This window comes from Aulonocara sp. 'chitande type north' Nkhata Bay, linkage group LG18 (assembly GCF_057382095.1).
Source record: "Aulonocara sp. 'chitande type north' Nkhata Bay isolate Kocher_YH1m ecotype deep benthic linkage group LG18, A_spYH_male_GT1.1, whole genome shotgun sequence".
Lineage (NCBI taxonomy): Eukaryota > Metazoa > Chordata > Actinopteri > Cichliformes > Cichlidae > Aulonocara > Aulonocara sp. 'chitande type north' Nkhata Bay.
Window position 1 is genome coordinate 23714814 of NC_141361.1, and position 18071 is coordinate 23732884.

General features: G+C 43.8%; 1 protein-coding gene across 1 annotated transcript in view; it reads right to left on the minus strand.

Moving 5' to 3' along the window:
* Positions 1-12494, minus strand: part of LOC147308596 (ephrin type-A receptor 4-like) — a 31214-nt gene extending 18720 nt beyond the window's left edge. Inside the window, exons 1-5 of the mRNA XM_086273668.1 lie at positions 12153-12494; positions 11423-11490; positions 9033-9230; positions 8607-8717; positions 7841-8195 (exon numbers count right to left, since the gene is read on the minus strand). Of these exons, the coding sequence (XP_086129794.1) occupies positions 7841-8195; positions 8607-8717; positions 9033-9230; positions 11423-11490; positions 12153-12309 (889 nt within the window). The 5' untranslated portion in view covers positions 12310-12494. The remainder of the gene's footprint in view (positions 1-7840; positions 8196-8606; positions 8718-9032; positions 9231-11422; positions 11491-12152) is intronic.
* Between the last annotated feature and the right edge of the window lie 5577 nt (positions 12495-18071).

The following is an 18071-nucleotide window of genomic DNA, read 5'->3' on the forward strand; positions in this document are numbered from 1 at the left end:
ATTCAGGAGAATAATGCAAACTAAAACTACATAATAATTCACAATCTTTAATTCGGGGTATAACATGGCATAAAATAATATTATAATCTAACAGTGGAGAAAATAATTGTGTTGTTTTAGTGTTAACCTGTCTGGGATTTATGCAGTTCGCTCTGATGTTGGCTCCGACTGTGCGCCCAGTCACACAGGTGGCATTATGCAGTTTTCTACATTTATTACATGCCAAACACATCTAGTTTAAAAATCAGTTCATGAATTCAATTCATAACTTCTAATAAATTTGAAATGAAATGTACAAATTCTTTATAGGCAGTGAAATACATTCTGAGCGTATTAGATTCCAAATATACACCCAATAATTTTTGGTGTGAAACGTTGTGCAAGATATCTTTACAAACATATTAATAAATAATGAGATTATAGGAGTTAAAGTCCACCCCGCGGCAGGCTGCAATTAGTGCTGTCAACATTTACTTCCAAGGTCCTAACCCTTGATACAGTTCTTTGTTTTTGCCTGTATTGAATGCTTAGAGAGCCTTTGCAAAATTCAAACTGACAAGCGGAGTAGGTTTTTCCTTGGACAGCGTTTTGATCCGAAGACAAACAACTGCTAAGGAAAAATCTGGAGAGAGAAACAGATCCAGCGCGAGGGGGGAGGGGCACGTTGACTTCTTTTATCTTTAACTTTGATGAGCAAAGAAAGGAACACCTAAAAGAACACTTACTGATCAGCTCCCACTCACACGCAGAAACCAGAAACACTAGAACTGAATACATCAAAACTCCTCAGCGCCGGCAGCCCACACAAATATAATTGACATTTAAATATATGAAAGAGGAGAAACAGAGAAGGAGAGGGGCTGAGAGAGAGACAGAGGAAGAGTGGAGGGAGATACATCTTCTCTCTGTATACCAGGGAGTTCATGCATTGACAGAACAACAATACAATAAATGAGTGCATAATTATACTGCTTGACATCCACTGGTGAAGCAAAAGAGATGGCAAGGCATGGCTGCTTAGAGCAATTTCTTCTCTCTCTTTACTGTCAGAAGGAAATCCTTTATTTGTTTCCACTGCAATCATTTTTTCAACACCTTCTTTTTTCATCATCACACCCTATTCACTCTCCTTCCTCGATCCCACCGTCTTTCCCAATTCTCCGCTTTTTTCCCCCCCAGCCCTTTTCACATTTGCACAGGGAGATGAAGACATCCCAGTGAGAGTGGATAGGAATCTGGGAATGATGTGTGTGTGTGCGTGTTTGTGTTTAAGTGCGTTAGTATGCTTTATGACACTCTCGTCGGTAGATGAGAGGGAGGAAGTCTCCTCTGTAATCTACTCAGACCAACCATCCTGCCCCATCTGTGTGAGCCTCCACAGATTTGCTCTTTCACACACTCATTTGCCCTCCCTTTCACATTTCACAGTCTCCCTCCTTCGCTCCCCATGCACTTCCTCCTCGACCTCCACTTATCTGTCTTTCTCCGATAACTCTTCTCCATACATCGCTCTCCTCTCGCAGTATCAAGCCACGAGAAACCTTTGAAGCGTTGGCTGGCATTCTTTATACCCCCATATCGATACCAGGGGTGCCGCGCACAAGTACACACAGCTGAAAACTACTCGGTCGAAACCTGTAAATTCATAAAACGGCTGATAAGAACGGCTTTCATGTGGCGAGTGACTCATCGTGTTGTGGCAGTTTAGACAATAAAGTGCAAGATAAAAATACAGTCATTCTCCAGCTGTTCTCCGCATTCCTTTATCAACAGTGTAGGTAAGACAGAAAATTATCTGAACCTCTGAGGAGGACTTAGAGGTTGATTACAAGGCTCAACAAGAATCTGCCAGGGGGGTAGCACACTGCTTTTTGTTTCTGTCCCATCTAATCCTCCATCCTCCTCACAAACAAAGACGACACGCTGAAGGGGGGAGAGAAAGAAGCAAGCAAGTATTTGAAGCCATAAACTTCCTTCAGCGCCCTCTTATGTCTCTATTCTCTCTTTTCTCTGTAGTCTTTTGTGTCTCCTTTAGCACCGGTTACTGGAGGAGGGTGGGTTTTTGGTGACCTGGAATGAGAGCCCATGAGGGTGTCATTAACCCGACATTAACCCTACGCTACCGAAGGCCGCGCGAGAGCTTGGGTTTGACCGGTAAAGCAGCAGCGATAGGGAAGCACGCTTACTGATAAGGTGGAAATTTGAAAAAAAAAACAAAGACGCGCGTGTGTGTGTGTGTGTGTGTGTGGGCACATTAACATTCTGCCTGTTAGACAGGACGATAATTACAAAGCAATCAGCTGTTCGGCTGCTTGAGACAAGCGAGACAAAGTGACAGAGTGTAAAGGATTGGGAAGGTTGACTGGGAGAGGCAGCACGAGAAAAACACTGACAAGAAGCGAAAGATAAAGAGATGAAGAGAGGGGAGACGAAGTGAGAGGGAGAAGGGAGAGACATGCAGGAGAAGGTGCCCTTTGATTACTATCAGCATTGTCTTCATTTGCATATGCATTCTTCTGCTACCCAAAATGCAAATGCAGCTCATTCCAAATCCAACTAAAAGCCTCGTCGGCACACTGCGTGCATGCATGTGTGTGTGTGAGGGTGGGTGTGTGTGCGTTTGCGTGAATTCTCCTTGACCCCGTGTTAGCTGTCATCGTCCCTTGGTTCTTCCCAGCAGAGGGGTGGAGATGGAGGAAGTACCCCTCACTGCTCCGGTCTGACACCTGTCTGTGTGATGGATGGAGGGAGGGATGGATTGACGGATTGATAGACCGTCACGCGAGAAGGAGGGACGCTGTTAATCGCAGGGGTCATGCCCCATTTTAATTAACGCCCAAGGAAACGCTGGGGGAAAGGCTGGAGATGAGGCTGAAGATAGGATCGGATCCTTACCCTTTTCAAGTGTAGGACTTCCTAGAATGGACCGCCTGGCTCCAAAATCAAAGTTCCCCTGTAGCCAATTTTAGCTTGTATTTCACAGGGTCAATGGAGTCTTGCATTTAAAACGTCAAACGAGGCTGCAGCTTTAAGTTTGTCTAAATTTAAATATTCACATAAACTGGTGGTCTGAAGCGAGAAGTGTGTGGATTTGTGAGTGTGTGTGTCTGCCTAAAGCCAACAGTGTTGAACATTAGCATGTGAAAGAGACTCTGCAACAATAACCCCCCCTCCCTATCAGACACACATCACCCCCTGCCACCACCACCACCATAGCAGCAGCAACACCCCCACCCCCTGACTGTGGATCGGGGAGAGGAGTTGGAGAAGGAGGGATAATAGGAGCAAGACAGAGAGGGAGAGCGGAGCTTGTGCCCATGCCAGGGAGCTACAACACAGCCTGGTGAAGCTGGCAAACCTCCTGTACATTAAGAACAACCTGGGAGAGGCAGACAATAGCACACACGCAGACAGACACACACACGCACTCTGATTGTTATGGAGGAATGCAAAGCATTTCCCCCACCTGAGTTTGGCTCACTTCAAACAATCACTCGTGCTATTCCAGTGTCTTTGCTTGCCTCGTCACCTGCCATACGCGCACATATACACAAACACACATGCACACACAGAGACACAAACTCCTCCCTCTCTGTTTGCCCCATCACACTCTTCTCTAGGCATTCCTGGGCAGTCCTCCAAACTGTGAGTATATTGGAAGGAGGGCTTTGTTAGGCAGAAAATCAGAGATACAGTACACAGACAGACACAGTCACACACACACGTGCACTTGTTCACACTCGCACATACACACACTCTAAGTCAGCAGTCCAACATGTCCGGAGTCCAGAAATGCGATGCAATAATTAGAGGGACTGAATACAGCGATTACGCACTCATTCTATCATCCGCTTGCTCTTTCTATCATCTCTCTTTCAGTGTTGCCGTCTCTCCCTCTTTCTGTCCAACTGCTTTCTGCTGTTGACGAGACACTGCAGGTGCGTTGGAAAGAAGCACAACCATGAAATCTCTCTGGATGGAGGGAACACACATGCAAACACGCTCGCACACAGAAACATTCCAACCCTCCCAGGCACTGAGCAGAATTGAGGAGATTCGGACGACAGAGAAAAAGGAGGCCAGCAGAGAGAGAGAAAACCAGGAGGCTCCGCTTTCATTCCACCTCTTCAGCCGTTCACATTTCACATTCTCTCTGTTGTCTCTCCTCCCTCGTTTCCGATCCTCCCAGACGGATCGCAGCTGTCAAACTTTTGACGTCTTCATCCACCTCGGTCGTGACCCCGCTCTGTGCGACTAAACTCTTTCTGCAAGTGTGTGTGTGTGTGTGTGTGGCTGTCAGCCAAAGTTTTTGACGTCTTCATAAGGCTCAGTCATGACCTCGGTCTTAACCAAGGGTTTAGAAAGAGGGGGAGTTCCCTCTCTCTTGTGTTTCTCCACTCGCCCCCTTTGCACCAAGTGACAAACCCCCAGCAGGGGAGGGGGAGCTCTGTATTGATGCCTTCTGCTGTCAGTGGCCTTCTTTCAACCCCTCTCTCACCCCATTCATGATCTAATCCCTTCTTCCTCTCCAGAGCTTCTCCGCTCATCCTCTCCATCCTCATTATTTTGCGTCAACACTGAAAATGAACTTCTCATATTTTACTCCTTTAAATCTACACTTGTTTCAGTTTAAATTAACCACAACTGTCGCAGAAGCTTAAATGCATTACCAGTGCAAAAGTGCACATGCAGATAATATTAATGTGGGTAACAATCCATTGAACCAGGAGACATATAACTATGAAACATTTCCAGCAGACAAGCATAGATTTTTCATTTAAAATTAAATGTACTTGTTTGGTGTTTTACTATCAGACTAGATTTTTCTCCTGTGTCTTTATAAACACCTTAAAAACTCATGCAAAAAGAGAAAGTGGGAGTTATTTAGGAGGTAATCAAACTAATCCTTGCGTGTGTGAATTATTTTTCTCTTACTGCGTCACAGAACTCATACTTCCACACTGACAGTTGCCATTTCAGTGCACTCACACTGACATTTAGTGCACTACAAGAACCTAGATTGTCTAGTGATAACTCTCAAACCTGAGTGTGACCCATCAACGGTCGCTTGAGCTTGTATAGCAGGAGGGATGAATCACCAAAATCTTTTAAAGCATTAAGAGGAATGTTGTTAATGCTAATCCTTGCTAGCTAGCTAAGAGCACATTTTTAAGATGCTGACAGCTGATGTTGATGTTCAACGTGAGATAACGCTGCACAGGCCTAGAAACAGGTCACCAACCCCCGGTAATCTCTGGTTTTTGTGGCAAATTTTCTATTCCTTGACAAGTGGGTGAGTGGTTTCTACCAGGTGAAATTGGTTGCAAAAAGAGTGCTGCACCAAAAACCTCCTTGTGATCTCTTTGGTTGATAGCAGATTGCCACTCTTGGCTGTAATTAGCATGGAAGATGCTGACTTGTCTTCCAAATACACCCAATTCCCTCTCCAAGTTGTACTGAAAGTTGGAAAAAGTGCAATGCAAACTTGTGCAAAGTTGTGTCTTATCAGTGTAACAACAAATTACAGGGAGTGCAGAATTATTAGGCAAATGAGTATTTTGTCCACATCATCCTCTTCATGCATGTTGTCTTACTCCAAGCTGTATAGGCTCGAAAGCCTACTACCAATTAAGCATATTAGGTGATATGCATCTCTGTAATGAGAAGGGGTGTGGTCTAATGACATCACCACCACTGAACAAGACACACAAGCTGAAACGCAATCAATTTCATAGTAAATATACATTTTTCCTTCCAACTGGTGGCTGATAGATAATCTTAGACAGGTCTCTAGGTCTGTGCATCACAGGTCTAACATTACTACATTAGATGACAACTCTAACTTACAAGCATGACAACTGTAAGTTGCACTGCTAAGAGAAGACTCCAAACTGAGACATACGATTGTCTTTCAAGTGCAAAATGAGCCCAGCTTCTAATGACGTATTGCCAGCCAAGGTTAGTTTGCCTGGTTTTGTCTTCACCTGAACGCGTTGTGCCGACTCAGAGATGGCACATGAGTCTACATGATCCAGAAATCTCTTAGTGTGTGTGACATGTTGAGAGACAGATCATCTTAATCTCTTCCGAAATCTATTTCTCTTCCCTCCATCCCGCTACGCCCTCCTGTTCTGTTTCTCTCTGCAAATTTTAAACTTAAAATAGGAGAAGAGTTAAGGTGTCCGTCTAATTCAGTCGGGTCAGAGGTTTTGGAGAGATACATTCTGTATTCATTCAGACTTTGATGAATTTCCACTGAGGCAGCTGCGCCCAGCCAACAACCTGACAGGCAGAGAGAGTAGGGAGATGAAGAAGAGAGCAGCAGATAGATAGATGGCACTTCACATCTGCTGGAGGTTCAACAGAGTCAAGGGTCTCTCCTAAATCTAGTTGAGGAGGAACATCTTTCAGGCTTCAGGGACCACCCCACAAACCTCCCCCTCCTTTCAGATGAAACAAATGAGCTAAGCCGGGTGACGGTTTCAGAGAACATCTGAGACACATACTATTCATATTCATACAGAATTTTGGCAACTGCATCTCTCATTGCAAAGAAAAAAGTCATGTTTTTTTCTCTCTTAATCACCAACTGGCCAACTGGCAATGCATCGCTCTTTTTTATGTCCATCTCTGTATATTTCTCTTTCTCAGTGTCCCCTCTTTTCTCTTTGAATTATGGGTCTGTTTGTTATACAATTAGCCTGCTGGGATGGGCTTCATAAATAAAACCGAGGGAGCACATCAGTGAATCGTTCACCCCCACCCCCACAGCTCTTCTTCTATTGGTCTCTGTCCATCTGTGTATGTGTGTTGTGTGTTTGAGTGAACATGAATGGAGAGAGTCGAGCCATGTTGTAAAAGTGTCTCCACTAAGTCTGTCCAACCCCGTTCACCCCACTTTGTCACATAAGCGCGGACATTTGCAGTCTTCACTATCACAACAGTCGTTTCCAAATATTACACGTCATCCGAGCCACATGTGAGTCGGTGAAAGGTGTGAACAGCTTGCATATTTGTTACAGTAAAGTTCAGACCAAATTTGTAAGCGACAGAAAGACATTTTTGTCCAGATGGCTGTGGTTATGCGAGCACACCTCATATGGAGACCTTAGCGCTCAGTACACAAAGCAGAACTTCAACTTGCAACAAAAAGATTGGTCTTAATTTAACCCACTCTAAATGATGGCTGGGCATGTGTCCATACAGATAAATGCTCCCAGTGCATGCCACCCTGTTGATCTGAGCAGGCCAATATGGACTGCACCACTAAAGGTCACTGATTTTAAAAGTTGTTGAATTTTTACTAAAAATCAAGTGAAAATTACACTTTTACACATTGCTTTTTGACTTTGCCGTGCAGTTGCTAAGTATCCAGCGGAAACACCAGAAAAAGAAAACCCATTAATTTGATTAAAGACGTTCATAAATGGATTTTATCACCTTCAGAATGACCCATCTTATCTCTTTTCTCTGTTCTCAGCTTGTAACCTGCAATCTGAATATTATTAGAGTTTGAATTAGGTCAATTTTCTTTTGTGTTCTTTTGTGTAATTTGCAATTTCAGTTGGATACCTTACAAAACACTAAAAAAGTGCCACTATCTACTGTTTCTGCAACAGAATAAAATTTGTTATGGTGTCCTCTCTAAACCACATTTGCCAAGCTAGCGAGTGCCCCTTTAAAAACGAAAAGAACCAAATATCAATATTATCAGAGTAGCTTGTTAAGCTGAGCACATTTGTGATTGTTGTTCACAGAGATGCTAAACTTCAAAGTGACAACACATTAATTCAGGAGTGCACAAAAGAGAAGTAGCTCTGCTGTAGCCAGCACCACTTACCTTTACATGCACCTCCCCTCTCCTCATATCCGGGGTTACAGAGACATCCACCAATAGGAACCAACCACTCTCCATCAGCACCGCAGTACATTTTAGGTTCCTCTCTTTCTTCCGATTGGTTGACACAGGACCCCCGGACCTCCACTAAGGAGGACGTGTCGGCCCCGGTAATGGTGTCGGGAAATGTTGCCAGGTTACGAACGGTTAACGGGCAGGTTTTGTAGAAAACTCTGACAGAAACCAAAGCAATGCAGGCGCCCACATCCTGGAAGGCTAGATAGAAGCCCTTCCGGGTCGTGACTTTTACATCTCGCACCTCTGTGTTCAGTTTCATGATGCGGTCTCCAACATCCACCTGAATTGAGAGGAAACAGCATTGCATTAATAAACAGTGCAGTAAACCGTGTCACCCCTTATTAATTCAATTTGCTTGTTCAACTTAAAGTGGGCGTTTCAATTGAACCGCCGCTGATCTCCACATCTTCAGCACTTGGCTCCGATTCAGAATAACTTTTATTGATTGCTAAGGCAAAACAAGCTTTACGGCCTGCAAGATTAGAATGTAAGTTACTTTAGCAAAGACTGAGCAAAAGCACCTTGCCAACATTCCCGGGACAGCAAAACAGACATCTAAGATAAAAGTGCTTGTAAAACAAATAAAAACATTACAGCTAAGTGCTTTTGGGGGGGTTTATTTTCCACATAGGAGCAAATTACACTGAGTGGCGGAGGGAACTCAAAGCCTGACTCAGTTGTTCGGTGTTACCTGGGTGAAGCTTTCGTCTGCTGCCACCGTATCCACCTTAATGAAGCTGCTCTCTTTGATGTAGCTCTCTCTGTCTTCGTTTGACTCATGGTAGTACAGATTGAATGTCTCCTACAAGACAAAAGGGGAATTTAAAAAAAAGGGACAGACTGAGGCACCTATTTATCGTCAGCACCAGCACTCATCTTTTCTCTTAATATGATAATGAGTCAAAGTGGGGTTTGTGCTTGAATAAACAGCAGCTGTAATATAAAATAAAGGTCCATTAGCGGCAGTCTGTCCATTAAGTAATTATCATGAGAGTTAACATATTAAAAAAGGTCAGACCCTTTATCAGAATTCTTTGCTGTTTTGTTAAAACTTTTTACCGCAGTCAGGCCATACATTCACCAGCACGCTACACATCCTGAGCACGCTTTCACGTACCTTACAGGTGCCGGTGACCCCTGGGAGGCTGTTACAGTCTCTCAGGGTGAACTTGACTTCGACGTAGACCCGCTGAGCTCCAGACCGAGGGATCCAGTCTGTCCTGAGCCAGTTGTTTTGATTGGGCTCCAGGACATTGCACACCTGGTACGTCCTGATGGGGATGTTTTTCTCATCCATAATGCTCACCTCTTCCCACTTCAAACAAGCACATTTGTATAACTGCGTTAGTTAGAGCAATGATTGTGCATGTAAGACATATGTTGCTGCCTACAGGCGTTAGACTACATTCGAAAAATGCATTTAGTTCAGGCCAACATCACGAAGACCAACTTTGAAGTGACTGGAATTGAACTGAAGCAGATGGTCCATCAAAGTTGCCTTGATGAATGACTTGATATTAATGAAATGTAACTGTCATGTGGAGAACAGCTTTCCCAAACTTCTCTTAATTCAAAATAGTCTGATTTTTTTAAAATTAAAAAAGTCATTTGCCAAGCAGCAGTCATTTAAAAAGGCTGCTGGCACTCAAATTTCAGATGACACGCCAGTTTAATTTCCCACAATGCACCAACAGAGAAGGGTTTTCAAAACCCTTCCATGCTGGCAGCTGCAGACTGTTATATAATTTTGACAAAAGCATCTAAATAGCCGCTGTGATGGCAGCAATGTTAAAGTGTCTGAAAGTTGATTTTCATACTGTGCTGGCGTGAACTGAAAATGACTGCATACGCCGCATAAAGTTGAACTCTTCAGCGTAGGCACAAGCTTTAAACACACACATAAGCAGCCGTGGCTGTCAAAAAAGTGCACACTGTAAAAAACTTAGGTTGCCTGTCCACTGGGGGGTACTTCTAGTCATCATATATACAAAATAAATTTCAGATGCCGGTGTCCACCCTCTGATTCACCGCTGCTGCGTGAAGCCTCACGGGCTAATGCTCATTCTTGCATCAATATTCTGCAGTGGACGGTGGTTCAGATTTGTTGCGACTCCAAGGTTTTTGCAGGCACATTTCCATACGAGTGAAGCAGGCTCAACCTTCACCGCACCATCCATCTCAATAGAGCCGATTATTTGCCTTGTACTGTGACCCTTCAAATGACCGCTGAGCCTCCCAAGTCCAAATTGGCTTTTTATTGCCACTGAATAATAATCTGCTCTCTCCCTGCTAGTGAGAGCTGTATACACACTAAATGCACCGTGTCCAAAGAGAGAAAAAGAGAGCGAGAGGAATGACAGAAGAATGTGTGTGTGTGTGTGCTTGAAGGACATGCTTGTGTGTCAGTGTGTGTCTTTAGACTGATCGATATGCCATCAAAGTCGCTTTCGTTGTCTAATGTGGGGTTATTGCCTATATGCTATCAGCTAATAATAATATTATGTATATGTTGGGTGATTTGTAAGCGGTGCAGTAAATATGTTAGTCTTTACAGTTTTATGTACATTTTAAGCCCATTCTTTATTGATTTAATACTCAAAATGTATCAGCACTGCTATTGGCCTGGAATATCTAATCGAGACTGATCTTTTGTAAGCCACGCATTTCTTTATGTACAGTGTGTTAAAATGTGTGTGAGTGTGAGGGTGTGCACATGCCCACATAGTGTCAGCGTTTGTGTGCTGTTGTAGTGTCTTTGCGGGTTGAGGAAGTTAGCTGTATAAAAGCTGACATGGGGTATGATGTCTCTGTGTCTAGTCTCCTTCAGAGTTTTTGTCAGCCTACGCAGCTGTCAAGGGAGAAGGAAAAAAACATACAGAAATGGAGTTTTGTATGTATGTGTGTAGCTAAGGGGTGAGGAAGGTGGGGGGAGTGCCTGTAATCAAAAGCTCAGTGCGTGCAGACCAGGACCCTGTCAATCAAGCAGCATGTGAGAGTATAAGGGCAATGGCAAGTGAAGAAATAACAGGCAAGTTCACCACTAACTCTTAAACCAACAAAAGAGGTAAGAGAGACACTGAACGACAAAGAAAGAGAGAGAGAGAGAGAGAGAAAGAGAGGAAGAACTATGGATGGCAGATCACGACAATGACAAAAAAACACAAAGAGAAGATCAAATCTGAAACAGATATCACCAGGATTCATTCTGGCAACTGTACGGTAGTAAAAATTCCTAAAAAATGACACCCACCACCAAGCTGGTTTATGCCTTTACTTGTGCCAAACGCAATGGCAGCAGTCTCATATTAGCACTTAGGCTTGGTGAACAACAGCACATTTCAAAATCTGTGGGATGATTATTTACAGTTTCCAGACCGCGCGTGTGCATGTGCGCGTGTGAGGAACGAGAGAGGGTGTGTGAGTGTGTTTTCCAAAGAGAGAACAGGTTGTAAACAGTGTATTCATAAAGAAAAAAAAAAGAAAAAAGAACAGGCAGATCCCACTCACCCCTCCCTCTGCAGGACTGGCTGCCCATTTCAGCTCTCCTGGCACTGTCCTGGTATCCAGCAGGGTCACTAAAATTGCATACACACACACATGCAGGTGTACTCAGGACAACCAGTCTGGAATATTTTTTTTTAATTGCTCTTAAGCAGAGAAAATTAATTTGACAGACTTCTCACAAGAAGTAAGTGATGGTTAAGCTGTGAACAGTTATGGAAGTAAAAGCAGGCGTCCATTGGCACTGTTAGGTTTAAAAATGTTATCTTATTTCCACTGCACAGAGTCATATATGTACATTTAATATCACATACATTTATATTTTTCACAGAATTTTAAACTGTTGATTTAAGACCTCGGAGCTTTATTCATATACAAAACCCCAAACCACAAACTATGAATTCAACGGTTTAACTGTTTATAACAAAAACACAGAGGTGCTCAGTGTTCTCCACCATGACCAAACCCACAAACATAAAGAAACGAACAAAAAAGAAGAAAGGGGAAACATATTTAAAGGAAGAAAAAGCTCACAGCTGGACTGCACAAATATTACAAGGATATCTAAGAATTCAACTTTTTTTCCTCTTCTAGATGTTTGCAAATTTTTCCCTGTTCTTTGCTATCCTAGGACGCGCCTTGAGCGCACGCAGGATCTCTCCCAGCTCGCAACAGCGGAAAAAAAGACCCGACTGTGCCACACAAGCAACACGGATTCGAGTCCCTCCTTCCTTACCTTCATTTGGCGGATAAATCCTTGTTCTCGAACTTGAAACTAATGTTAATATCCAGATAGTAGAAGAAAACGTTCGCCACAGATTTGCAGCCATGTGTGCAGCGTGGAAGCGTGTGCGTTCCCCGTCGGCTCCGCGCACTCGCTCTAGCAGCTCCATCCCGGTGGGAAAAAAGTGTTTGAATGAAACCAAGTGTGAACGCGAGTTGGATGCAGCAGTGGGTACTGGGGCGGTCTCCTACACTTCCTATGCTTCCAGTAATGATAAATGACACGAGGCAAATGACTGTTCTAGACTATACGAGCGTCGGTGTGTTATCCTTCAGCATCTTTGTTAACGTTTCTAAGAAGGCAAATGCAGATCTGCAGCTTCTGCGTTTAAAAACGGGTGACATTAGTTGAAAAGAATAACTTCGCTCTGGCTGTAAATTTAAACTGCATAAAATTGTTTAAAAAAAATAATAATAATTGAGACGTTTTTCGACCACAAAACTTAGTCAGCCCACTTTAAAACACCTAATCTGGGAAACATAATGATGGAGTAAATGAATGCTGTAGTCAGTAGAAGCTATCTGGCGCACGTCAGAAGTGGCATTTAGCAGTGATAACCCAAAGGAGGGCCAGCTGGGGTACAGGAGGCCATAAACGTCACAATGCTGCACTTAAAAAATAATCACATAGTCACGTGCATTTCAAAACATGAATATGTCACATTCTCCTGATAAAGGCCTGAAGTGCCTGATTGGAGTTGAGGTTGTCCTTTGTCCTGAGAAGCGAAATACCCATGAATGTGACTACAGCGCCACCTGTTGTTGATGGTTGCCGGGTGAAGGAGGAGAAACCCAAAGAATGGTCAGGATCATTTCACAGTGGGCTGTTGGTTATTTTAAGGCTGAGAACAGGAGGGTTGATGGAGCTTCAGTCATTTCTCTGCCGTCTGTCAGCTACAGTTTTTAGTATTTTTTCAAATCCCACATGGATGTAAAGAAATGAGCATGTTCTTAATTAAAGAAGAAAAACACTCGTAAACAAAAAGGCTCAAGAGCCCGGCCTTGTGTGTAAGCGTGATGGAGCGCACAAAGAGCCAGGCTCATGACCTGTCCTCCTACACGCTCCTTCTCTCAGAGACCCTGGAAAACGAATCACTGCTGAGGGGCTTGAAGCTTGAAGAAGTAAATTCTTCAATTTATATCGACCCAGTCTGGTTTTCTCTCCTCTGTCGTCCATTTTAACAACAAAAGGTGAAGCAAAGACTTGCTCCATCATGTTCAGTCCTTGTTTAACACGTACAAAGGTAAGCTGTGATGACCCCTGTTGAAGACCAGCCACAAAGAGCACTAAATGGCAGGTGTTTGTTAGGACTTTTTTGGGGACTCTCCGTATGTGAGACTTCATGTGTGAGTGTGTGCGTGCCTGCGTTTGCAAGTATGTGTTTGTGCGAGCCGGTCTCCATCTTGCTTTTGTGTCTGCACAGTTGCTACGCCGAAACCATCTCAAAGCCCTGTGTGGCATCATAATGGACCCAGGAAGAGCATCTGGCACTTTGAGGCGGCAAAAACGATCTCCCCGCATCGACCTGCCACTCTTCCCCCACCCGCCATAATAACGTTTTCACGTTTCATTCTTCGCCAGGCCCACGATAGAATGCGCAATCACAAAGGCCCAATTAGCCGAGAGGGGACCACGATTTCGCTCGGGGACCAGCGAGCCAATCGCATCGGGCGTCGTATGGCGAAGGCCAATGGGGCAGCGGCACAGGTGGGTGGGACATGGCAGCGAGGCGGAGGGGACACAGTGACATGGATGGAGAATGCTCCGTTGTTTCTGGTCATTTGTGTCACCAAAGTTTTGATTGATGACGGTCGAAATGTTTTTCCCACTCTCCCCTGAGAATCACAGCTTTCTCGAGGGGGGTTTGCACAAAGATCCCCCGGCATCGAACCCCTACTTTACGTTTGGCCCTTAGCCCTACGCCACACACAAACACACATCCTTACACGCTTTTTTGTTCCTTGCGAGGCCCCAGATGGCTCCTGCCCACACATGTGTATTGTTGACCACTAGATACAGGCGCTTGTTAGCGTATGAACGCATGAGAACCAGCATTTAAAGACATCCAGAATCGCCAAGTGTCAAACGGCGATGAGGAGAACAGAGAGAAGAGGAAGAAATTTAAGCAAAGTACATACAAAGTAGCCAAATGTAAATTTGTGCATGTGCGTGAGAGTGTTAAGAGAAAAGCCCGAGGGACGGTAGGTGTGTGGGCGGCTGAGAGAGATGAACAAAAGAAGCAGGGAAGAGAGATGAGGAGCAGCGCATTGCCAGTGAGGATTTGATTGGGTGGGTGGGTGGTGGTGGTGTATGTGTGCGTGTGGAGGGTGGGGGGTGGCTGGGTGTTGAAAAGGGATCTTCCCTCAAAGCCTCTCTAAGATATTCCTGGAGCGAGCTAAGGTTTCATTTGGCTTGCAGTCCTACACAGAGTGCTTACATCGCACTGGGAGCTAAAACCATTTAATATTCACAAAACCAGGCTGATATTCCCGGGGCTACATGACAGTTAATAATCAGATTTTCTAAATCTGTATGGTGCGAGCGTGTGTGGTTGAACTCCTTGGGTCGACAGAGCGTCATTAGCATGTCAGAGGCGTTTCGCTGGTACCCGGTTTTCTCCATGACAGCTGCTAGTCTGGCGAATTACTCAATTCGTGTGTGGATGTGCGTCCGTGTCCACGCACACGTGCGCTCAGTATCAACAAAGGAAGAAGCGAACAGAAGGTTTCATCAAAAACACCAAAACACCAAAAGTGTGTGTGTGTGTATGTGTGCTGTGCATCATGTGCTCACTTTGATGACTGAAGAAATCTCCATCAGCATCTTTCTATGGAGTGTATATGTGTTTGTGCGCGTGCATGCCGCGTGTGTTTGTGTGGTGTGTTTGCATGTGATTGCATAAACATGGTGTCAGAGTGATGAGATGTTCCCTCCATCCATCTGTTCTGCTGGCATTTACATCTTAAGAGGGCTACAATAGAGGAGAGACAGATAGGGGAAATGCAAGAAAGCGAGATAAGTAGTGCAGTGACGAGATTCTGCAATATTGTTGGTTTTTGTTGTACACTCTTTAGAGTAAATACACACTCCTGGGTCACCTGTAACAGCTCTCTGGTTCCATTCTGAAACCATCTTTTAACACGGTTGAGGGTTTCTAAGTATTTGCGAGAAGCCGTGTATGAGTGAAGCTATGGTGTATCTTCCTGTGGATGTGGTTGTTTTGTTTTTTGTTTTTTAGTGTGCATGTGTGTTTTTGTATGAGTGTATGCATGTACAAGAGACAGAGAAAGAACTCATTGTTCCCATCCTCCTTATCTATCGTCCCAGCCGAGAGCCCGTGCTGTTTCCCCCCTCAGCGATATGACCCGGCTCTGATACCGCACGCCCTCGTCTCCACAGATAACAGACCACCCTAAAAATACTCATCTTTCTACCAACTTACTCGCTTCCCCTCTGTTCGCTTCACCTCTTCTGGCTCACTCTATCCTCCGGAGTCTCCCCAGCCAGGAGTTAGCTTCTGCCAGACTAAAATACCTCTGGGCGCTTCCTAGAGTCACAGAGGTCTTCTAATTCTATATTTTCCCCCCTTTTCATCTTCTACTACTCATTCTATTGGAGGCCGTGGATGTTGCAGTGTTGGTTTGAACAACAAAAGTGTAACTCAGACTGTTACATCACAAGTTTTCTTATAATTTTCCACAATAATTCCTCATCTCCCCCCGCAGCTACTTCAGTCACCCACAGTCTGGACACACGGGGCAGATGGCATGTAGGAGGAAAACGATGAGGACAGAATCTGCCGGGCTCACTTAATTACACATCAAATAATTTACCATACCGCAATAAAATATTGAAGAGTGCATTGTTTTTTTCGTGCCTCACGGGTTCGACAGTCTGGAACGATACTAATTATGATGATTTTTTGAAGATCATGCCACAGCCAAGAGCTTTGGGAGATTTTTTCTTAATCTCTCTGTCGATTCTCTCTCTGGCTAAACTCATCTCTGCTGTGAAGTGCTTTTAAGGATCCTGACAATGCCCCCTCTCCGTTGATTCGAGGAAGTTCTTTTTTGCTCATTTAAAATGCTTTTATTCCAAAGTACTTTGGTACGTTTGACATTTGGGGTTAGAAAAGCTGCCGTTTTGTTCTTTGTGTGTGTGTGCGTGTGTGCTCATGTGTGTGCTCACGCACGTGTGTGCATGCATCCTCGCCCTTCTTTCGGCCTAAACCCACGCAGGTGACCAGAGGGGGCCTTGTGTGGGTGGACAACTCAATGGTGACCCCCCCCCCCCCCCCCCCCCACTCCCCGTCCCCACCACCACCCCCTTACCCTCTCGTCTCTCCTCCCTTTCTCTCTTTTCTTGTCCTCCGTCCAACAGCATAAGTTCAAAACGAAGGAGAGGGGCCTATGAGGAGAAAAAGTCTACTTCACACCCACTCTAAAGCAAACAATCACCAAAGATACATCTATAAAAAGAAGATGATGCAAGAATATATAGATAGATAGATAGATAGATAGATAGATAGATAGATAGATAGATAGATAGATAGATAGATAGATAGATAGATAGATAGATAGATAGATAGATAGATAGATAAATGTGTGTGCGTGTGTGTGAATGTGTGGCCTTTGACTGTGAAGCAGTAGTTTATGTATATACAAGTGATAAAGCATGACTAATAACAAAAACTAGCTGAGCAAAAAGTTAGTCAAACTGAAAATAATCACAAACGATCTTTATCTGCATCTCATTAAATTGTTTCTGGTTTCTTTGGATCCCAATTAGCTGCTACAGAGGCAGCAACCATTTTTCCTAAGGTTCACATAACTAACCACTACTTCACAGAGTAAAATAATAACAGCACTTTAGCAAACAAACCAATAATATAAGAACCAAACAGAAAAATGAAAAGGGCAATACAGGAAACAACAATATAAGGAAGGAGTTACTTTATTGAAAAAGATGGTATTTACAGTGATCCGCCCACAAGGAAATTGCTAAATCCTCTCTGTGACACAGTGTTGTTTGAATTATGTGCTAGTGTCACTTTTTCTGTTCACTGTAGCTGCAGAAACAATGCTTCAAGTCACATAAAGCAAGCATTTTCAGTGAGAAACACTCTGTACTACCTGTGCAATGGCATACAGTTGTATGCACTGCCTATCAAGTATTTATTGGAGTATTTAGAAGGTGGAGGCAGATAGTAAGAGCTGTTAAAAAGCAACAACCAGTTAGAGGTGGACTAATAGTTCGCATGGCGCCAAAACACAAATCTACTTCAATACAATGAAATACAGTAGTTAATATTTTCGAGCAAGAAAACTATTTCAAGGTGTAACATTCATCTGGATCTTTTTAGGCTTAAATAATAATCATCATCCTGGCATTTCTGTATTAACTGGTTACTTTTCTCGATAATGTGTAAAAATAAAATAAAATATAAATTTATAGATGAAAGACTATTAGAGTGATTTCAGGCAAACAGCTGACTGGGTCCTTAAAAACGATGAGTAAATTCTCTGTAATAAAGACGCAGTGCGGCTGTAACCTCACAGGAAGGTGTTTGTTTTTCTTTAAGTGAAGGAGACAGGACGGCAAGAGGCTGTGTTTTATGTCGGATTAGCAGGGATTAGGCTGTTAAACCAGACGTTGCTGAGTTAATCATGCCACCTTTCCCTTTATCAGTGCGTGCCGCAGATTTCACACGCAAACGCCTACATGTGTAGAAACAGAGAGGTTAAAATAGAAGGTGGGATGTTAATGAGTTACCTTAATTCTTGTGTTGATTTGAACCTGACTCATTTTGATTTTGATATGTAGGTGACTCCCACACGCTTTCTTTTGGTACCGTGAGAGTTTCTTCATTTC